Consider the following 23,798-nt stretch of genomic DNA (forward strand, 5'->3'; position numbering starts at 1 on the left):
GATATTTTGCTGCACACATTTTAAAATTATTTTTTAAGAATCATTTTATTTAACTTTATTTATTTATTTATTCACTTAAATTTGACCAGAGAGGAACAGAGAGAGAGAAAAAGTGAGAAAGCAAGCTGCCAGGTCTGGGACTAGAACCCAGGCTGGCAATGTGGGAGTCCAGCACACTCAATCACCATGCCACCTGCCAGTCCCTTTAAAATTATTTTAACTGGCACACAGTAATTGTATATGGTGAAACAGAATACATAGAAGGAGCAACAGGCAGACCCAAGCTTGAGCTTATCAGGTGCTCCTGCCTATCATGCTGTTGAGAAGAAGGGGCTGTTCAGGCTATATAACGCACAGTGCTGCATGAGGTAATCTACCATTTTATATTCTGCCTATCTAGCTCAATCTCTATTCACAATGGGAGCAGAAAGGTTTGGGTACCCAGGAATCAAACACCTGAAGACAGGAGACACTGAAAGAATTATCTCCCCTCAACCTCCCTACCAATAAAAGGAGAGAAACTTCCCCCTGAATAGCTGAAAACAAAACCTCCCACTGTGGATTCCACACTTTCACTCAGAGTAGAGGAGGAAAACTGGCATAAAGATAACTCACACCATAGAAGAGCATGAGCACACAGCTATAGAAACATATGTCATAGAAGTAGGAAGAATTGAGTATATTATTAGATAACTAAAATTCAAAGCAGAGCCTCAAGAAATAAAGGAAAATTAGGAAATACCTCCCCCAATGGGAACATAACTCCTCACCAACAGTGGATAAAACACAGAAGTCACAGAGATGTCAGAAAAAGAATTCAAAGCATTCATTGTAACAAAACACAATGAGATGCAAGAGAAAACAGACAACAAATTCCAAGAAATGAATAAATCTTTCTATGACTTGAAGGAGGAACTCTGTAAAGAGATAGACACCCTGAAAAAGAATAAGACAGAACTGGAGACAAAGAATTCAATGTAGGATATCAAAACCACCTTTGAAAGTATTAACAGCAGATTAGACCACACAGAAGAAAGTATCTCTGGCCTTGAAGACAAAATCTCTAATTTAGTCAAAGCAACTGAACAGACTAGGGAAATAACCATTCTAAATCAGGACAACATACAGAAAATCCTAGACACCATTTACTGGCCAAACAGCTGTATAATAGATATCCTGGAAGGTAAAGAGACAGGTAAAGGCATAGAAAAATTTTTTTATGCTATATTAGCTGAAAAATACCCAAATTTAGAGATGCATATATAGACTTCCAAATATAGGAGACCAAAGAATGTCAAGTAGATATTACATAAGATCCTCTCAAAGGCATATCATAGCATATCATAGTCAGAATGGTTAAAAAATCAAAGACAAAGACAATATTCTAAAAATGCCACAAGAGAACTTCAAACTTACTTACAAGGTTACTCAATTAGACTAACATTAGACCTCTCAACTGAAAAAATACAGGCAAGAAAAAATGGGAAGATTTTATATATAAAAATATATATAATGATTTATTTTATTTATTATGATTACTCATTTTAAAATTTGACCACAGAGAGAGAAAGTGAGAAAGTAAGTTGCCAGGTCCAGGACTCAAATCACAGTCAGCCATCTGGGAATCTAGCACCTTGACCACCATGGCATCTGTTGGCCCCAGAATGGGAAGATATATTTAAAATGATGAAAGGAACATCATTTCTGTCTAGAGAACTATACCCAGCAAGATTATCCCTCAAATGGGAAGGATAAATAAAATAATTCCCAGATAAACAAATGCTTAAGAATTCTCCAAAACTAAACCAACTCCTCAGAAAATAGTTAAAAGAATACCTCACCAGGAAAATTAAAAGAAAATAAATAGAAGAGAACACAAAACCTCTAGAAAAAAAGGATGAGTCTACACATATTGATAACAACATTGAACATCAGGATTAAATTTGCCTACTAAAAGGCTAAAAATGCAGATTCAACTGTTTACACACAAGCAGGTTTAAGTACAAATCCACTAATTATTTGATAGAGAGGTGTCTCTACATGTTTCAAGTTGTATTTATTATAACTATTACTCAATTTATAAACTAGATAACAGGAAAAACTCAAAATGTTACAAGTAGCTGAGTCTTTTCTTGAAGTAAATTTAAAGACGGCTAAAACCAAGAATGTTGTAAAGCCTATAAATCACCAAATCACTGAATTTACTGTCTTTGCTTTTAAACATCTCTTTTCAACTTCGTTTCATTTTCACTTTTTTGAGCACTTCCCTTTTTTTTCTTTTTTCTTTTTAGAGAGGTTTTTGCTATAGAGCGTGTGCGCTCGCCAAAGAGAGAGACAGAGAGACAGAAAGCAAGAAATAAATCACCCCCCAGGGGGGATGGCCATGCCACAATCCCTTCTCCTCCATTCTCCTCTCAGGATCTTGAGCACACACGCACACATGCCCGGCGTGAGTTTAAGCCACTGGGTCCAGGACTCGAACCACGGTCAACTACATGGGAGTCCAGCAACATAGCCATTACGCTAACTGCTAGTCCCCCGAGCACTTAGTTTTTTATGAACAGTATAGCATATGGTCTTACAAGATCTCAAGTGAGTGAGGAAAAGTTTTATTTTTCTCTCTCTTCCTAATGGCCTATTGTTATGAACAATTTTACCTATCAATATTGTTATATATTGTTATATATCGATTTTATCTACCAATGATACAAGAGATATTTCAGATGATAAATTCCTATGTCCCACAATCATCTCCACAGAAACTACAAATTCTTATTTCATTGGCTATGTTAAGATTATCTTTATTTTCAAAAATCCATCCTTTGGGCCAGTAGGTAGCATGGTATTTAAGGTGCTGAACTCCCACATGGCCAATCATGGTTAGAGTTCCATACTCTGAGGCTTGAAAATCACACTGGATGTTTATGCATGCATGCCCAAAATCCCAAGAGAAGAATGGAAGAGAAAGGAATGTGGTATAGCCATCTACTCAGGGATTGAGGAGGGAGGTGTTTGGTCTTACTTTACCTCTCACTGTGTCTCTCTAGCAAGCACACATGCCTTCTGACAAAAACCTAAAAAGAAAAATCCATCCTCATTAATTTATGAGACTTTTTGTTATCTGATTTTTAATCAGTTTGTTTTTCTTTACACTGTATTTCACAGTAAAGAACACCAATGCAATTCAGTACATACATCCAGAATAACTAGTGGTGTGGGTTCTGAATGTTCACAACATAATTTAAAGTTAGATGTAGAAGGTGGTAAATATGTTAATATTCTTGATTTGTTTATTATACACTGCATATATGCTTTAAAGAGCATTTGGTACCCTAGGAAAACATGTAATGACTATGTGTGAATTATAAATTAGAATTTTTTTTTTCAGTTTTGTAATTGAGATTTATTGGTTGTGTCAAGGATCAGTACAGACATTTCAATTTGTACCCAATTCTTATCATACATACCAAATATTTAAAAAGCCAAGTATAATGATTCTTTTTAAGTTATTCCAGTGACATTCCAGCTTCAAATTTGTAGGCAAATTTTCCTTAAGAGGATATCAAGAAACACTGTCTTCAGATGTTGAAAGCTGTTATGTAAGTCCCACCAAATCACAATTTAGTATCATACAGACTACATACTTCAAATTTCCAATCTTTCACAGCACATTAACAGAATTATTAGGAAAACTGGACTACCACGACTAAAGATGTTACAGAGTGCACACAATTCTGACAGGGAGAGCAACAATCAAAGAGTGGTTTTTCTTTAGGAAACAATACTACTAAAAAACATAAGAGAAGCCATTTAAAATATTCAAGACACATTAAATGCATGACTGTGACTCCAAACTGCCATTTAGTATGCTTTGTATTTAGGATATAAAAACTACCCACCCGCCCTCACCTATGAAATGTTAAGCTGACACGCAAGAGAGTCAAAGCCTCCTATAAGTCAATATCCCACTATTTTCTGGTTGTACTGAAAAATAAACAACCAGTAAATGATTTCACCTCTTAAAAAAAAGCATTTACACTTAAAAAAATGGGATGAGGTGGGATTCTCTCCTTAAAAATGTTTCTAGAGCTACTAAAAAACTTGCATTTACAAAATAGTTGATAAAAATATTCCTCTGGATTGTACAAGAAGGGAGACAGGGACCATTGATAAGACATGGTATATGATGTTACTCAGACTTGACTTCTTTCTTGCCTGCTTCATCAGAGGGTGGACTCTCCTCATTTTTAGTTTCTCCATTTTCTGCAGGTAAATCTTCTTTAGTGTCTCAGTTGGCCACTTCAGTCTGTTTCCCCTTTGCTCCCCTTTTCCCTTTTGTATGAACTCTTTTGTCTGAAGATTTATCCTTCCCTGCTGCTTTTTTTGGCTTCTTCTCCACTTTTGCAGGAGGTTTAGCTGACAACCTCGCTGATCTCCTCTTGGGCTCTTCCTTGGCCACCCCCTTGGCTGAGCTGACCTTCCTCTTGGGCATCTTGGCTATGGACAGGGTGCGTGCTGGGTGCCTGATAAGTCCGCGACGCGCCTAGAACCTTTGCGGAGTTGAGTGGATAAACCCTACTGCTCCTCCCGCCGCCGGAGCTAATTACAATATTTTTTTAAACTGGAACCAGCAGTTAGCGTAATGGCTATGTTGCTGAACTCCCACGTAGTCGACCGCGGTTTGCGTCCCGGACCCGGTGGCTTAGAACTCACGCTGGGCGCGTGTGGTGCATGCCCAAGATTCCGAGAGGAGAATGGAGAAGAAGGGATTGCGGCATGACCATCCCCTCTGGGGGGTGATTTCTTGCTTTCTGTCTCTATGTCTCTGTCTGGCGAGCGCACGCGCCCTATAGTGAAAACCTCTCAAAAAAAAAAAAAAAAAAACTTAAAAATATTGTACGTTTATGGAGCACAATGTGATTTTTCAGTATAAGACACAGTGTGTAATGATCATATCAAGTTAATTAACATATCCATATGTCAAAAATTTATCATTACTTTATGTAGGTAACTTTCAAAACCATTTCTATTAGCAATTTTGAAATATATAATAAACTATTGTTAACTATAGTTACTCTCCTACACTCTTTGACACTAGAATTTATTCCTCTTGTCGAAGGGGAATTTGGTATCTGATAACTAACATCTTCCTATACCTCCTCTTCTCCCCTTCTTCCTCTTCCCAGGCTCTAGTAATGACTATTCTCTCCTTCTTTAAGGCCAGTATTTTTAGTTTCCATATACAAGTGAGAACATGTGGTTTTCTCTTTATGTCTGGCATATTTATTTAATATAACATCCCCTAGGCTCATCCATGTTGCCTCAAATGACAGGATTCTATTCTTTTTAATGGCTGAGTAGTATTCTTGCGTGTGTGTGCACCTGCACGCACATTAGGTTGATTCTGTGTCTTGGCTATTGTAAATCATGCCACAATAGTCATCAGGGTTGCAGATATCTTTCTGACATAGCAGTATAATTACTAGATTATATACTAGTTCTAGTAATAATTTTTGGAGGAATTTCCATACTGTTTTTCCATAATGTCTTTACTAAATTACATTCTCATCAAGAGTGTGTAAGAGTTCCCTTTTCTCAAAATCCTTGCCAGCATTTGTTATTTTTAAAAATTTTTGATAGTAGCATTTTTTTTTCTTTTTTTGGAGAGATTTTTGCTATAGGGCACGTGCACTCGTCAGAAAGACAGAAATAGACAGAGAGATAGAAACCGAGAAATCACCTCCCAGGGGGGATGGCCACATCGCAATCCCTTCTCCATTCTCCTCTCAGGATCTTGGGCATGCATGCACATGCGCCCAGCATGAGTTTAAACCACTGAGTCTGGGACTCAAACCACAGTCGACTACATGGAAGTCCAGCGACATTGCCGTTACGCTAACTGCTGGTCCCGACAGTAGCATTTCTAACTGGGGTGAAATAATAGCTCACTATGGTTTTGAATGGTATTTCCCTGATGATTAGTGATTTTGAGCATTCTTTTATTTATCTGTTGGCCATGTGCATGTCTTCTTCTGAGAAATGTCCATTTAGATTATTTGTTCATTTTCATTAAAAAAAAAAAATCCATGATAGAGCACATAAACAAGCCCATGTAAAAGATAGAAATAGGGAGAGATGAGTATCAGCCACAGGGTTTAATCATGCCATGATCCCCTTCTCTTACTTGTATAATCTATCAAATCTTGGGCACCTCCTTGCCCACTTTATAACTAGATTTATTTATATTTTTGCTTCCGAGTTGTTTAAGCTCCTTGTGTATTCTGTTGTCCTTCTTACACATGTATTTTTAAGTTTTATAGTGACAGATGTACCAATTGTTTTTATTTCTGTATTTATTTTATATCATACTTGCAAATAATTATAAAATTATATTTTAAATTTATCAGCTTTCTTTTGTTTTGATAAGCTCATTTCTATGTTTAAATTATTCATCTATCTAAAATTTAGTTTAAAGGATAGGCCAAGGTTGAACTAATTCATCTCAACATCATTTCCTGAATAAGTATCCTGTCCCTAATGATTTAAAATGCTTTCTTTATCATATATGAAAATTCTATATGTTCTAGGCTCTACGTCTGGACACAGTATTCTGAGTTCCTAAGATCGACCAGAGTTTTTCAAGCAATAGCCATCTACATTGGTTTGCCAAGGCTGCCATAATAGTACCATAGATAAGGCAGTTTAAACAATAGAAATGTATTGCTTCAAAATTTAGAGACTAGAAGTCTGATATCAAAGTGTTGGCAGAATTGGTTAAACCTTAGACCTTTTTCTTTGGCTTACAAATGGCTGTCTTATTCTTTACATGGTTGTCCCTCTGTGTGTGTATATGTATCTAAAGAACCTCTTTTTTTTTCTTTTGTTAGCACCAGAGAAAAACAGAGAGAGAGGGAAAGTGAGAAATCACCCTTTCCCCTCAGGGGGGATGGCCACACCAACATTCATTCTCCTTTCTTCTCCTTTTGGGATTTTGGGTACATATGCACAAATGCCTGGCCTGATTTATAAGCTGTGGATCCAGGACTTGAACTGGAGTTGGTCATGTGGGATCTAGCACCTTATTCTCTATGCCACCTGACAGATTCTGTCCTCTTCTTATAAGGACACCAATCCTATTAGACTAGGGCTCATCCATATTACTTCATTTTAACTTGATTTTCTCTGGAAAGATCCTGTCTAAATATCTTCGCACTGTAAGTGTTGGGGATTAGGAATTCAAATCATGATTTGGGGTGGGTGGGAAAGAAGGAGTATTCAATTCATAATATTACCTTGGAACCATGAACAAAAGATAGATCTAATGGAAATATAGAATCAGAAAGAAAATAAACTTCAATCTGTTTAAACCACATTGATTCAGGCGACCTATTCTCACCTTCAAAGAACTGCTGATGATCACAAAAGAATAAGCCAACATTTTGTTTCTCTAGAAATATATTAGACAAGAATAGAAATTTTGAAAGGCAGCTATGAGTCAAAATATTCAGAACTCCAGGCATGTGCTTCAGTCTTGCATATTAAGGCCAGACCTTTACCTGAAAACCATTACTTGCAGGGGGAAAAGAAGAGCTGATAAACGAATATTCAACTGGGACTTGCAGAAATCACTTGAGGAACACTATGCTTTGTTTCTAGCTTGTTTCCCTCAAATACAATTCCTGAATCTAGTTTCTTTCTCTCTCTCCCTCTCTCTCTCTCTCTCTCTCTCTCTCTCTCTCACATTAGAATTTGGGTTTGTTATTTGAACTTTGGCCTCCTTTACATTTTCAAATACAGGTCTCCCTACAGGCCCTTGTATTATAAATGAACCACTCTTTCTCTTTCCACTTTAGAACTACCTGTGGGTGGAGGTAAGGTCAAGTTCTTGCCTACTGGAACCCATTCTTTGCCACAAATTCATGTGGTTCATAACCGTAAAGATTCTCACTATTTCCCTTCCAAGTGTATTTCAACATTGTCAGTAACAATAATTTTAACAAGAACGTGGAAAGGATGTTGAAATGAATCTACTTTAATGGTGATATGCTGTCTGAATCAAAAAAGAATCAATTGAGAAATAACAAAAACAGATGTTTCCCCATTGAGCTTTGTATTTTATAAATATGCTGTTGCCTCTGGCTTGTTTCCACTGAAAAGACACTTCAATGATGAATATTTATTTCACTGCCACAAACACTAATGCATACAAATGGTGAATAATGCTACCCTGGGTATTCTTTTCCTTCCTGGATCTCCTGATACATATCTTTTATTCTTTAGATAACTGACAAGTATTTATTTCAAAGCTCTAAAAAGTGAGATCTAAAAATTAAATTATATTCATTTTCTTCTATTTCTATCAAATCAAAAAATATATAAGCTAGAATATTATGGCATATTTTGCTAAAAATACCAATAATTTGCATTAAAGTCTTCATATTAAATCTATATAATAATAATTCTGATCACTAGCTGAAACTGTACAAAGCAGCTAAGGAAAAATCCTGGAAAAATTGAGGAATTGGTACCAATAGACTACCTGCTTTTAGGAACAGAAATCTCACCATTTTACTCCAAAATACCAACAATAGCATAGTAAGACATTAATTTTACTTTAGAAGTAACTAAATATTTTCTTTCTAAAGATCCTTCTTATATTTATAATTCAAGGAAGAAGTTTGTTTGTTTGAACATTGTGCTAGGCAGAGTGGTCCCTAAATTTGTCCATATGCCAATTCCAAGAACATGTGAATCTGTTATAAGTGGCAAGGAGAGATTAAGGTTGAAGATGAAATCAAGGTTGCTAATGAGATGACATTAAAATAAGGAGACTATCTTTGATTATCTGGGTGGGTCTAATGTAATTACGGTTAGCCCTTCAGATCTGTGTTAGCCCACAGATTCAATCAAACAGATTAAATCTGTCAAAAAAAAAAAAATTGAAAGGCCTAGCCATGATGGCATAAGCAGGACCCTCCAGCACGATGGCTGGGGCTGTATGGGAGGCCTGGATTTGGTTCCAAGACCAATCTAAATGGGCTGGATATAATGACAAATGCCTGTGGTCCTTGCTCACTGGAAGACTGGGGCAGGAAGGATTGCAACATGGCAAGACTCTTTCAGGAATAACCATCCTCTTTCTCTGCTTATTTGCTCCCTAACCCCTCTCTCATTAAAATATTTAAAAATTGATTACATCTGTACTGAACTTTATCCCAATCTTTGTACTTTTTACATTTTTTTTCTTGTCATTATTCCCTAGAAATACAGTATAACAACTATTTACATTGTATTAGCTATTACAAGTCATCTAGAGATGACTTGCAATATGTAAGAGGAAGTATGTAGGATATACACAAATACTGTACCATTTTATAACGGACTTGAGCTTTCATGGATTTTGTTGTCTGTGGGGGTCTGGTCCTCCACAGATAACAAGGCACAATTCTACAAGTGTCTTGAACTACAGAAGGAAGCAGAAGCATTATATGCAAAGATGTGGCATCATTGTGAGGCCACTGTTGGCTTTGAATTTGTGTTGTTTTAAGCTACTGTTTGTGGTAATTTGTTACAGAAGGAATAGAAACACAACACACATCTTATGCTGTTGGAAACTACTTTTGGAAAGTCTCATTTTTCTCTGTCTTCAGGAAATCTTCTCTGAACTTTCATGTTATAATAGAATGTCTGCTCCACCCTCCCAGGACAATCTGTGCTTTTGTGTATTATATAATGTATTAGGCTGCTCAACAATATTCCATTTTATTTTTCTGTAACCTATGCTAAACCAAAGATGACAAAAAATGTAGACTATGTCTTTAGTCTCAGGGTGAAGAGCTAGTTCCAAAACTTTAATCCAAAATTTAGCAGCATCAAAATAACATACCCTATATCGGACTACAATATTTAAACAATCAAAGAGTCATAGTCCATGAACCCATTAGTACACTTACCTTGGAAACCAATGATAAAAGTTTTATAAAGTGTTACAACTATTATAAAATGGCTTATCGCAATAAAGAATGTAACCCATGACCACAAAACAGATAAAAGTTCAAACACACAGTCTTAAAGGCAATAGTTCTGTGTCATAACTGAGTGTACTACAGTGTAGTTATATAAGGTGTCCAGTCATCCACAATGAAAATCGTAGTATTTCAAGCTACTGGTAGGAAGTTGAAACATACTAAACAGGCTTTTTATTTTTAATTTACCAGAGGGTACATGAGCTTGCTGGAAAGAGACAGAGAGAGTAAGAAAGCATCTCCTACTGGAAAGGATCATGCTGCAATCCCTTTTCCACCATTTCTCACTCCTTTCAGAGTTTTGGTCATCTGTGAACATTTGCCCAGTGTGTTTTTCAAGCTGCTGCCTGAACTAAACCACATTGTGGGTCACATGGTATCCAGCAGCCCAAGGGCTGTCCCACCAATTACAATTTGAGCAGTGGCTACCTTTAGAAAATAAGCCTTTAAAGAAAATAAGTTTGGTCTTCAGAAGTTTCCAGCCTTTTATTTTCCCCCCTCCATTTGGTCATTTTTACATCATGATGATGTATTTTTCTCATTTCCTTGAATATTGCTCCTTTCCTTTTCAATAATTTTACTTAGAACATTATTTATTCTTAATGTGAGTTTATGCAAATAGTTACTTATATTTTAAGCATTTTTCTTAATTTGGAACACAAGTTGTGTCTCCTGTTAGAGTATGTCAAGTATCAGCAAACATATATGAAGGATGATGGGCCAGCAGAGTCATTTTTCTGTGCATACCACATCCTAATCATTGTGCTTTTAGTTGGGCATTCACTCTAACAGGGTATTCTGAGGCCATTTCAGTCTTGAAGACCTTTTCTTCTACAGAAAACAGGATCAAAATTCAATCCATGTGGTTTTAATACATTCATTAAAAAAAAAAAAAAAGACTTTTAAACTCTTAGAAAAAATCTAAGATAGTATCACTATGACCTTGGCAAGGAGAGGGTGAGTTGAGGTTTGTGGATTAAGGTTTTCCCATATATATTCCAACATTAACTGAATCTGATGGAATCTGATCTACTTCTGCCATATATCATGACTTAACATATAAATGTGTCTCCCATACACAATAATGTCTAGTTTTGGCATTTCTGTTTTTTAGATTTTTTGCCTCTCTGTATACCAATAACATTGTCTTATTGACAAAGTTCAGGCTTTGGAAAAATTAATCATCCTTTAGGAATCATTCCTTAATAAGAAAATTTGTCTTAATAACTGGCAAACTAGGCTTCCCACATTACTGTTCTTCAAAACTGACTTGCCTGCTTGAACATGTATTCACAACGTATTTTAAAATCACTTAGCACTACTTATCTATTGTGATTTTTTACTGGGATTGCATTGCATTTTGGGAAAGGACTGACATTTTATCATACTGAGCTTCCCATCCATGAACATAGAATTGTTTGCCATTTATCTAGGTTTTCATAAATGTCTTTCATCAAAGCATTATGCTAGGTTCAAAATTGAAATCTTCTTTGTAGTCCTTGCATTCAAAGGGGAGTAATTTTTTTTCCCATTCAAGTGAGAGATAAAGCTTGCATCTAGCTGCTACTTCTTTTTCCTTTTCTTCTTCTTCCTCTTCCGCTTCTTCTTTTGTTAATTTGCAGTATATGTATGTATTTATGAAAAATAACTATATCGCTATTTTTGGTATCTGTGTGACTGAAACAAAGTGTTCGAGCCAGGTCTAGTCACTCACTACACAGAAAAGTCAATCTCTAAAAGAACAAGTTTCCAAATACGAAAGCTTTATTTTGTTCATGACAACCAGGAGAAAGGACTCAAAACCCAGCACTTGATCTCCTCTTGGGATCTTGGGCATGCACGCACATGCATGCACCCAGCATGACTTTAAGCCACTGGGTTCAGGACTCAAACCATGGTCAACTATATGGAAGTCCAGCAATATAGCCATTATGCTAACTGCTGGTCCCTGTTTAAGAAAACTTCTAATAGGCTGTTAAATTGTTTTATATTTGTTGTAAACAAAAAATGCTGTAGTGAACATCTTGATTTAGATTTGATTGTGCCTTTGTGAGAATATAGTCATAAATGTCATGATGAGAAATTTCTTGTGAAAAAGTACACACAATTAAAATTCGTAAAAAGAATGCTAAAGTACTGTCTTTTAAAAAGTTTTTATTAACCTTTATTTATTTATGTTTAATTTGATGGGAGACATGGAGAAAGAGAGTGAAAGTAAGAAAGCAAGCCACCAGGTCCGAGTTGAACCATGGTCAACCATGTGGGAGTCCAGTGCCTAAAGCACCATGCCATCTGTTGGCCCCAAGAATGCTGAAGTACTTTCTAAAATGCAAAATTATGTATAATGAGTGCTACATAGTCCCAGGGTATAAAAATACCTGGTCCTCATAATTCCACAAACCTTTCTTTCTTGAAGTTTTATCCAACTGCTCAATCTGACAGATAAGAGAATATCCCACTGTTCATTTATTTTTAATTAGGAGTAATTCTGGCTTTCTTCATATATGAACCTGTAACTTCATAAAATTGTTCTTAAAAATTTAAGTGTACCAGCTGGTGATATGGTGGTTAAGGTGGCTGGATCCCAGTTGGCTGACTATACAGTTCAAGTACTGGATCCAGCAGCTTTAAAAATACACCAGGCAGGGAACCTGCAGTTAGCGTAATGGCTATGTCACTGGACTCTCACGTAGTCAACTGTGGTTCGCGTCCCGGACCCGGTGGCTTAAAACTCACGCCGGGAGCATGTGCGTGTGTGCCCAAGATCCCGAGAGGAGAATGGAGGAGAAGGGATTATGGCGTAACCATCCCCTCTGGGGGGTGATTTCTCGCTTTCTGTCCCTCTGTCTCTGTCTGTCTGGCGAGCACACGCGCCCTATAGAGAAAATCTCTCCAAAAAAAAAAAAAAAATACACCAGGCACATGTGCATGCATGCTCAAAATCCAGAAAGGAGGGAGAAATGGAGAAGAGATTATCGTGTGACCATCCCCATGGGGGAGGGTACTTTCTCACTTTCTCTTTTTCTTTCTCTCTCCCTCAGTTACACTAAATTCAGGGCCAAAGTTTATCTCCAACAGAGTGTATATCAAGGAACATATTTAAGAGTAGGAATAAAATTGAAATCAAATTAATTTGAATTTCTTTTAATATATACATATATATTTCAAAATATTTATATATTTAATTTTTATTTCATTCCATTTATTATTTACTTATTTATTTTATTTGACCAGTGAGTGAGAGAGAGAAAAGGAAAGTGAGAAAGCAAGCCACCAGATCTGGAACTAGAAATGCGGTTGGCCATGTGGGAATCCAGTTGCATTAACCATCATGCCACCTGCAGGCCGCAATATGAATTTCTTAATGAACCACCTGAAACAGAAAAACTGAAGGTTGAAGTCAACACTGTAATGAATGTTATACATAAAACTTGATTTAATAAAGTAGAATTTTATGTTGAAAATAGACTTGAAAAAAAAAATCTGGTCTCCCTCTCTTTTTATTAGTAAGTCAATTTTTACAAGCTCAACAAGAAGATGAAATGTTTCATTCCAATTAACTAGTAGCAACGGTCAGTGGTAGCAGATAAGTGACCCACAGTAAATATCTGAATGAAACAAAAAAGAATGGATGAATGAACTGGAGCCTAGGTTGAGAAGTATGGGCCTTTCTTTCTATACTGTGTTATTAGTGCTGAGTTTGTTGACATTTCATACATTTCTATAATTCTAACTTCAGAGGCACTAAATTAATCTCTTATTTTTAATTTCCAACAGACATCATTTTTTTATTTACATGAATTCAGACGTAAAGAATTTACAAAAGCATGCCTTATGTCAATGACGTGGAATCATGGTAAACACTGTATTTGGTTAAATCACTTTATTTTTGCTTCTAGAGATAAAAGAAATCTGATTTCTTTGTATTGCTAGAGTGGCTATAACAAAGTGTCACAAGTTGGGTGGAGTGGAACAACAGAAATATAATGCTTCATAGTTCTAGTCGCTGGAAGTCTGAGATCAAGGTACTTACTGGCAGGATTGGTTCCATCTGAGGCTATGAGTTGAGTCTGTTCCAGGCCTCTTCTCTCCCTTCTGGGGTTTACCAGCAATCTTGGTATTCCTTAGCTTGTAGAAGCATCACCCCCTCTCTGCTTCTATCTTCAAGTGGCGATTTCCCTTTGTGTTTATGTCTTTCTTTGTATCCAGATTTTCCCTTTTTATAAAGACATCAGTCATAGTGCAGTAGGACATCCTTCCTCTATCCTCACCATGACCTCATTTCAGCTTGCTCACTTCTGTAATGATTTTATTTCCACATCAAGTCAATATCTGAGGTATTTGGGTTAGGACCCCAACATATCTTTTGAGGGAGACACAATTTAAACCCTAATACACCAATATTCACTTGTTTGGCCTTTCCTTTTTTTAAGAGAGATTTTTGTCATAGGGCACATATGCTTATCAGAGATACAGGGAGACAGAAAGTGAGAAATCACCTTCTCCCCCCAAGTGGGGATGGCCACACTGCAATCCCATCTCCTCCATTTTCCTCTTTAGATCTTGAGCACTCAGGCACACACGCCTGGCATAAATTTTAAGCCGTCGGGTGTACTCAAACCACAGTCAACTACATGGGAGTCTACGTATGTAACCGTTAAGCCATCTGCTCGTTCCAACTTGTTTGGCCTTTCTAAGTCCCAAACATAAGGTATTATGATAAAATCAAACAAACACACACACACACACACACACACACACACACACACTTGCTAATCTTTCTAAAACAATGAGTTTCACTAAAAAACGGAATATTGTAAAGACAGGAAGTTGCATAGACAATTTCCGATATCTCATTTCTACATTGCAATTATATGTGCCAATATAAATTGAGATTACATACAAATGTAAAATAAGGATGACTACTGCTCAAAGTGATATTTCTATGTTGTCATTAGTGAGGTAGTATCCTATGGGAACATACTAGTAAATGGTAATTACTTGATTTATAGAGCATCTATTCTTCAAAGACATAAAAACACTATAAACTTGCATGTCTCAGTTTCCTGCACGCACACAATAGGGTTGATAACAGCTCCCTCTCTCCCTCAAAATCAGAGATTTTGAAATGTGTCATTAATATTTATCACCCAAAATCTATTAGAAAAATATGTGCATAGAGTATGTTTGCATCAGTAGCTTCTTATGATCACCTTTGCTTTGGTTCATTCGGGTTCATCAATAAAGAGGTACTTGATTACTGCAAAATCAGTTGCACTGCAGAGAGCTTTCAGGAGACTTGTTGTGGCTTTTTTCTTCAGAGCCTACAGAAGGTATGAAGAGATGTGAGTCTGTTTGCATAAGTGGGTCAAGAGGAAAGAAAGCCAGAGGAGAGATGGGGTTGGGGAAGGTTCCACAAGGTCCACCCAAACTTCCCTAATTGTCCTTTCAGCCCCGAAGGGCAGTCGTGTTCTGGTCTCCTTAAGTCTCTCCCTGCATTTCCTGAAGGGCCCAACTTTGGAAAACTTAAGACACACAAGGGTAGTCGTCTTAGGCCGGAAATGCAGAGGTAAATGCACCCGTGCGGGAGTTCTGAGGGAGTTCTGGTGAACGCCCTGTGTCCCAACACGCGCAACAGCACCCGGAGCCAGTCGCCGGCACTGTCCAACAAGCCTCATTGGAGGCTAAGGCACTTGGCGGAGGGACTCGAGCTGGACGAGCTTTAGGTTTACCCTGGCCCCTCAGTTAGGCACTGAGGCCCCTCCGAGGGGACCAAAGCCACACTGCGGCCTAGGAGACCACTGCGTTCACCTGGCCCCGCCTCAGACCGACCGTGACGGCACCCGCCCTTCACCACATCCTGCCTCTCACTTGCACAGCACCTCGTCTCACCTGCAGAGCTCTGCCCCTTATCCCGGCGTCTCACCTGCATGCACCCCGCCTCCCGCAGCAACCGCGTCGATCAGCTCTCTACATCCCGCCCCTCTCCCGCTTTTCCGCTACCGACCCCGCCCTTTCACCGCCCCCGCCCCTCCTCTCTCGTCGCCCCGCCCGCTCTCAGCTCTCTGGCCAGGCTAACTCCCGCACTTCCCTCCGCCCTCGAGGCTCACCCCGCCGCAGTGGGGCCCGCCCCCTTCGTTGCCAGCCTATCGAAACGGACATACCGGTTCTCGCTGACCAATGGGAGCAGCAGTCGATCCGCCACGCCCCGCGCCGTACGTGGGGTTAAGTTTGCCCCAGAGCCGACCCACGCTGGTCACACGCCATGTGGCGCTGCGGAGGGTGTTCTGCGCTGAGTACATTTCGGAGGTTGAGAGGCAGGTGAGACGCCAGGGGTCCCTGAAAGAGCCTTCCTCGCCGGGCGCGGGCTGGAAGCGGGAGGGTTTATTTTGTCCCTGGACTCAGAGTTGACAGCGCCTGCACTCCAAACCTCCTGTCTGGGTTCCCGCACCGCTAGACTCGCCTGGGGCTTCTGCATCCTGACACCCTTTGTCGAGGACTCTTGCATCCCTTCACTCATTGTTGGTGGGCTCCTGCACCCATGGACCCCTCCTTTGAAATCTTGTGCTTCTAGATCCCTCTTTGGGAGTTTTCGTACCTAGGGACTCCCGAGGACCCCTGTGGAAGCAGTCAATGGGCCCTTTCATCCCTTGGAAATAGCGCGGCGACCCGCCCTCCCACCCCGGGAATTCCTGTCCGGGTGTTGGGATGATGCGGCCCAAAGTCTGCCGGCGGAAGGGGGTCCAGGATCAAGGAGTTGCCCTGACCCCCTTTCTCATTTCTGACCTCAGGTGACTCCAAAGTAGATGGCCCTGTGTGTGTGTGTGTGGGGGGGGGGTCATCAAAGATTTTTTAAATGAAGGTTGTCATTGATATGGATTTAACATGCGTAGTAAAAATAAATAGTAGTTTATGGTTCTCATTAATAGGTTTGCTCCCGTTTCATTTTTGTTGAGGCAAAGTCCTTAAGACACCTGAGGCTTCTGCAGGCTATACTTAACTTTAAGCTACTATGTTCTTAAAATTATAGCCTCTTGGACTTGGACTTTTTTAAATGACTCGTTTAATAAAGAATTTAGATTTTTACACTAATGCACAAGATCTTATTTATTTTATGGAGCAGTTTAGCTACTATTTAGCCCAGGTGAGGAAACATGGAGTGTTAACTTGTTTGGGTGTCCTGATGGAGTGTTTGAGTTTGCCAAAGAAACGTTACTCATACATGTGTTACCAGAAACTCAATGAGGAATAGCCTTAGTATTGTTTCTCAAGATTTTCTTACATACTGTTTTCTTGATGATAAATAATTTCTTAAAATCCTTCTCTATCCCATAATTCTAGCATTTGCTGAGTCAATACAAGGAAATGTTGGTTGATTGTAGCTTATTTTCATAATATTGCCAGTGATTGAAAGAATGTTGTTTTTCTGTGCATATCATCTTTAAGAGAAATATTTCTGTGAGCTATAACGTCAGTATAGAAAATCCCATGAAATAGGGACCAGCAGTTGGTGTAATGGCTGTGTCACAGGACTCCCATGTAGTTGACTGCGGTTTGAGTCCTGGGCCCTGTGGCTTAAACTCATACTGTGTGTGCATGTGTGTGTGTGTGTGTGTGCATGTCCAAGATCCCGAGAGGAGAAGGGAGGAGAAGAGATTGTGGTGTGGCCACCCCCAACCACCCCCCCTCCCCCGGGTGATTTCTCGCTTTCTGTCTTTCTGCCTCTTATCTTTCTGGCGAGCACACGCGCCCTATAACAAAAACCTGTCAAGAAAAAAAAAGAAAAGAAAAAAATCTCATGAAACATATAACACAGTTGAACACAGTTGGAGAGAATAATTATTAAAAAAAAAAACAAGTTGCATCACCATTACTAGGCTTAAACATGACCCTAACTGATCATAACCCTCTTCCTCACTCTTAATCACTGTTCTGACTTCAGAATTGTTTTCATGCTTTTAAAAATATATTTTAGGGGCCAGCAGTTGGCGTAATGATTACATTGTTGGATTTCCACGTAGTCAACCATTGTTTGAGTCCTGGACCTGGAGGGTTAAAACCCATGCCAGGTGTGTGTGCTCATGTGCTCAAAATCCTAAGAGGAGAATGGAGAAGAGATTGTGGCATGGCTATCCCCCTTGGGCTGATTTCTCACTTCCTGTCTCTATCTATCGAGCGCATGTGCCCTATAGCAAAAATCTCAGAGACCATCTCGATACATTCTGGTATAAACAAAATAAACAATTGAATAATACTTGTTTAGAATAATACTATTTATATCCTATATATATGTACACACACAGAGCAGACATATATATTGAGTTGTCTGTCGGAAAGGTCATGATGCATTTTTGTATAGAAAAAACTACGTCATGACTTTTCCAACAACTCAATATATATATATATATATATATATATATATATATGGTTGCTTTGGTCAACATTATTTGACCCACAGCTGTTTTCCATGTAGTCATAGTCCATTTATATTGCTAAATTAATTTTATTAAATGAATAGTCCACAGTTTATCTAGTCTCTGTTTATGGACATCTGCGTTGGTTGAGTGTAAGACTGTCAAGACTTGTGCAGACATTCTTGCACATATGTGCTGCTGTGCAAATAGGAGTTTTTGAGGATATGTACCTAGAGGAGAAAGAATTTCAGTTTTCTCTTTTCTAAATAATGCCAGATGCAATTCTCCTTAGCAACTGCAGGACTGTAGCGACATCAGCCTCGGGGGAATAGCTGAGTTGCTCAAGGAACAAAGAACTCCGAGCAGAGCAGTGGAGGCTCCCTGGATTAGAGAGAAGAAGTGACCTTGGGACCAGTAATGAGCCATCCTGACTACAGGCTGAACCTCCAGCCCCTGTGTGTCTTTTGTGGTTGGACCACACGGTTTTGGTGCTTCGCCAGGTCACAAAAAGTCAAAGAACAAGTCCATGCAAGGGAAGAAAAAGAGTGTGTTTGAAACCTACATGTCCAAGGAGGAAGTTTCAGAAGGCCTGAAGAGAGGAGCATTTATCCAGGGTATATTGAGAATTAATCCAAAGAAGTTTCATGAAGCCTTCATTCCTTCCCCGGATGGTGATCGAGACATTTTTATCAATGAGGTTGTTGCTCATAATAGAGCCTTAAGTGGGGATCTGGTGGTCGTGAAACTGCTTCCTGAGGAGCAGTGGAAGGTCATTAAGCCAGAGAGCACTGACAGAGAGACAGAAGTGGCCTGTGAGTCAGCTCTCCCTGAAGAGTACACCATCTTGCACAGCAGTCCCCAAAAGGTTCAAATGACAGCCCTAATGTCATTATCGAAGCTCAGTTTGATGATAGTGCCTCAGAAGATGGACATGGCAGCACAAAAAATGTGCTGGTTGATGGAGTTCAGAAACTCTCCATTTGTGTTCTTGAAAAAGGAAAAGAGAATGTTGGTGCACCATGTACAAAAGATGAGCGCTCTCCCGTGTCACAGGACACAAGAGCTTTACCAGAAAAGTCACTGCAAAGATCAGCAAAGGTGGTTTACATCTTAGAGAAAAACCATTCCCGAGCAGCAACTGGCTTCCTCAAACTCTTGGCCGATAAGAACAGTGAACTGTTCAGGAAATACGCTCTGTTCTCTCTTCAGACCACCGAGTGCCTAGAATTTATGTGCCTCTCAAAGACTGTCCACAAGCCTTTGTGATGCGGCCTAAAGATTACACCAACACACTGTTCATCTGTCACATTGTGGACTGGAAAGAGGATAACAACTTTGCTCTGGAGCAACTGGCTAAGAGTCTTGGGCAGGTTGGGGAAACTGAGCCTGAAACAGAGGGAATACTAACAGAGTATGGCATGGATTTCTCTGATTTCTCTCCTGAAGTTCTAGAATGCCTCCCTCAATGCCTGCCCTCGACAATCCCACCAGAGGAGTTCAGCAAGAGAAGAGATTTAAGAAAAGACTGTGTCTTCACTATTGACCCGTCAACTGCCTGAGACGTTGATGATGCCCTCTCCTGCAAGCCTCTCCCTGATGGCAGCTTTGAAGTGGGAGTTCACATCGCCGATGTGAGCTACTTTGTTTCTGAGGGATCTGATCTGGACAGAGTGGCTGCCAAGAGAGCCACAAGTGTCTACTTGGTTCAGAAGGTGATCCACATGCTCCCCAGACTGCTGTGTGAGGAGCTGTGCAGCCTCAACCCCATGACTGACAAGCTGACCTTCTCCGTGATCTGGAAATTGACTCCAGAGGGCAAGATCCTTGCTGAGTGGTTTGGCCGGACCATCATTGACTCCTGTGCCAAACTGAGCTACAAGCTTGCACAGAGCATGACTGACAGTACTACAGAGAAGATCTCTGAGGAGGAGCTCCCCCCCATTTTTCCAGAGCACAGCAGCAAGGAGATCCACCAGGCTGTCTTGAATCCCCACAAAATTGCCAACCAGCTACGTCGACAGCGCTTTGTGGATGGTGTGCTTCATTTGGATCAGGTAAAGCTTGCTTTCACTCTGGACCACAAAACTGGATTGCCTCAAGAATGTCATGTCTGCGAGTACCGCGACAGCAACAAACTGGTGGAGGAGTTCATGCTCTTATCCAACATGGTGGTAGCCCATAAGATCCACCGTGCCTTCCCCACACAGGCCCTGCTGTGCCGGCACCCTCCTCCCCAGACGAAGATGCTCAAGGACCTGGAGGAGTTCTGCAACCAGATGGGACTCCCTATTGACTTCAGCTCTGCGGGGACCCTCAACAAAAGTCTGACTGAAACATTCGGAGATAACAAGTACTCCCTGGCCTGGAAGGAAGTACTCACCAACATGTGCTCCCAGCCCATGCAGATGGCAGTGTACTTCTGCTCAGGGGTGCTACGGAACCAGGCCCAGTTCTGGCACTATGCCCTCAATGTGCCGCTCTACACACACTTCAGCTCTCCCATTTGCCACTTTGCAGATGTCCTAGTGCACTGCCTCCTGGCTACAGTACTAGGCTACCAAGAGCTACTGGACGTGGAGCCAGAAGCCCTGCAGAAGCAGGCTGAGCTCTGCAACAGCCGCCACATGGCATCCCAGCACGTGCAGGAGCTCAGCACCAGCCTCTTCTTTGCTGTCCTGGTCAAGGAGAGTGGCCCCCTGGAGTTGGAAGCCATGGTGATGGGCATCCTGAACCAAGCCTTTGATGTGCTGGTGCTGCGCTACGGCGTGCAGAAGCGCATCTACTGCAACGCCCTGGCGCTGCGGTCCCACCACTTCCAGAAGGTGGGCAAGAAGCCGGAGCTCACACTGGTCTGGGAACCTGAGGACAGCAAGCAGGAACCGGCTTGGCAGGTCATCACCATCTTCAGCTTGGTGGAGGTTGTCCTGCAGGCAGAGGCTATGGCCTTCAAGTACAATGCCATCCTGAAGTGGCTAGGCACCAAGGCCTCCCTGGGCCTGGAGCAAGAGGAGTTGGAGAACTAATCCAAGGACTGAGACGCTGGCCCCACCAGCCCTGCCAGCCCCACCAGCCACTCATGCCCCACCCCACTTGCTTTTAGGAATAGGATCTTTTGACACCAAAGGGGATTTTTAATTTGTTTTTTAACAACTCAGGGATTTGTTATTATTTAATTAATTAATTAATTAATTTTTCAGCTCAGTTTTTAATGAACTGGAGGGGAGAGGGTGGGGCTGAACGGACCTGAGGCCTGGCCAGAGCTGAACTGAGCAGAGCAGCCCCAGCTCTCAGAGGCCACTCTCCCAGGCCTCCCATTGCCCACCCTTCCCAGAAATGGGGGGTTCAGCAAATCAGTGTCATGGAGTAAAATCAAGTGTGAAAAAAAAAAATAAATAATGCCAGATGCTTTTCCAAAGTCATTTTGTCATTCTAATCTGCACTCCCAGTAGCAGGGTATGACAGTACCTGGTAATATTAGGCTCTTTAATTTTCAACATTTTGGTAGATATGTCTTGGGATTGTATTATAGTTTGAGGTTATTGTTATTCTGTGAAAGTCTGTGAGGATTCTGGCTGAAAGAAAGTCATTTTGATATGGGAGTTGTTTTTCACAAAATTGAGAGGAATTTGTTTTATAGTTGTATTATAGTTACCTGAGAACATGTATAATCTCCAGCATTTAATTATTAATATTATCAAGCTATAAGCTGAGTTGAGATAAAGGTTTTTGTGTCTGTTTATTGTAAGGGATGTGAGAACGCATTCATCATGGGGCATGGTCCCACCACAATCCCTCTTTTTGGGGTTTTGTGCAAGCATGAATATGCTCCCCACATGTTTCTGAAGACACTGAGTCTGGGACTCAAACTGCACAACTGGCCATGTGAAATCCAGCTGCTTAATTACCATGTCACTGGCTAGCCCACAGATAAAGTTTCTTAAAATGGAAAGAACTTTACTGAAAATTAGCTTTCTGGAATGTGCAGGAAAGATTTTAGATGATGCAGATTTATTAACATGACAACATTTTCATTGTCAACCACACAGTTTTCTAATATTGATGACTCTTTTTAAATACAGCAGTGCACACAACGGAGTATGGCGATGGAAGAGTGACACAGCTTGTGAGAGGGCTCTACAGTATAAAGTGGGAGAGAAGATCCATGGGTTCACCATCACCCAGGTATGGGCCATACTTGTCGTTTCTTTAAAGATTGTCTTATGGGGCCAGCCCCATGGCCTGATAGTTAAGGGACCCGGATTCTGTATGGCCAGCCTCATGATTGGAATCCCAGCTCTGATGGCTTGAAAAATGCCCAATATTTTGACAGGATGGAGAAACGGAAGAGGAAGGATTGTGGTGTGCCTATGCCCTATTGAGGGGGAGGAGATGCTTTCTTCCTCTCCCTCTTTCTGTCTTTTTCTATATCGGGCGAGCATAGGAGCCCTTCAGCAAATTCAGATAGACAAACAGGATCAGTTTATGTGAGGAGGATGCTGGCAAGTGGACTGGGGTTTTCATCCTTTGCCCCTAGCTAGGCCTGGCATAGTTCTTATTTTAGGGCAGGTGCTTCCTAAGTAGAGTTTGCAAATGAAATTATTCCAGTCCCTCACCTGTGTTCCTTGAAGCCTTACATCTTTTCAGGTTTAATAAAGGAGAATACCCCGTAGGATCTCTGTAGGCAAACATGAGGTTTCTGGAGCCTGATCTCACGGTTCATTCTGTATGTGGTCAGCTATAGCTGTCTATATCCTCCCTCAGGTCATTCAGGGTTTGCCATCAGTTTGATCTAAACTTAGATAGAAACTCTGTTTTCTGGGCCCTCTGAGTTTCTGAATTGTAGAGAAGAGACTGTAGATTATGGACCTGTATTTACTTCTGTTTGTGTTAAAATGTATTTATTTAGTTTGTGTTTTTAGCATAAACTTTCACATTTTTTTAATTTAATATAATAACTGAAAAATGTGTGCATTAAATATTTGACTGACTCAGCTTCATGGCTGTGCCTGTGTCTGTACCAAATGCAGAGCAATCTAGAAAGACCCCCTGTGTAGCTGTAAGTCAGGACAGAGAATGACAGGCATCACATAGACGTGCCAAGAGCATAGGGAGGAGTTGGGGGATGTACTACTGCTGCTGGTGGGAGCGGAAGAGCTCATGGCCAAGGTGGCATTTAATGAAGACAGCGGTCTGTCTCCAGGCAGCGCCTGAACAAGGCCATGTGGAGGAGTCCCAGACCAGGTCCAGGCACAGTGAGTCATGAAAGTGGGGGTCGGCATTCATAAAGGCATTGCAGAGAAGTTTGAGTTTATAAGTACAGGTACTAAGGAACTTGTTCAGATTCAGAAATTTTATATAT

At 40.4% G+C, this 23,798-nt stretch overlaps 1 protein-coding gene, 1 long non-coding RNA gene and 1 pseudogene across 4 annotated transcripts in view; 2 read left to right on the forward strand and 1 right to left on the reverse strand.

Annotated features, from left to right (window-relative positions):
• Nucleotides 1-13,797: 13,797 nt before the first annotated feature.
• Nucleotides 13,798-16,025, reverse strand: LOC102485646 (uncharacterized). Of its 3 annotated transcripts, none has more exons than XR_001371093.2 (3): nt 15,952-16,025; nt 15,239-15,349; nt 13,798-14,241 (listed from the first exon to the last, which is right to left on the reverse strand). It is a non-coding gene; the product is annotated as an uncharacterized LOC102485646 (long non-coding RNA). The 3 variants fall into 3 exon arrangements; XR_333450.3 differs by having other exon boundaries at nt 13,798-14,323; XR_001371094.2 differs by having other exon boundaries at nt 15,918-16,023.
• Nucleotides 16,026-16,264: 239 nt separating this feature from the next.
• PITRM1 (pitrilysin metallopeptidase 1) overlaps nt 16,265-23,798 on the forward strand; it is a 42,200-nt gene continuing 34,666 nt past the window's right edge. Inside the window, exons 1-2 of the mRNA XM_006141331.3 lie at nt 16,265-16,346; nt 22,519-22,621. Coding sequence (XP_006141393.1) covers nt 16,291-16,346; nt 22,519-22,621 — 159 coding nt within the window. The 5' untranslated portion in view covers nt 16,265-16,290. The remainder of the gene's footprint in view (nt 16,347-22,518; nt 22,622-23,798) is intronic.
• Nucleotides 18,771-21,462, forward strand: LOC102485947 (DIS3-like exonuclease 2 pseudogene; annotated as a pseudogene).

The sequence above is a fragment of the Tupaia chinensis genome, unplaced genomic scaffold (genome assembly GCF_000334495.1).
Source record: "Tupaia chinensis unplaced genomic scaffold, TupChi_1.0 Scaffold000052_1, whole genome shotgun sequence".
In the NCBI taxonomy this organism is placed as follows: domain Eukaryota; kingdom Metazoa; phylum Chordata; class Mammalia; order Scandentia; family Tupaiidae; genus Tupaia; species Tupaia belangeri.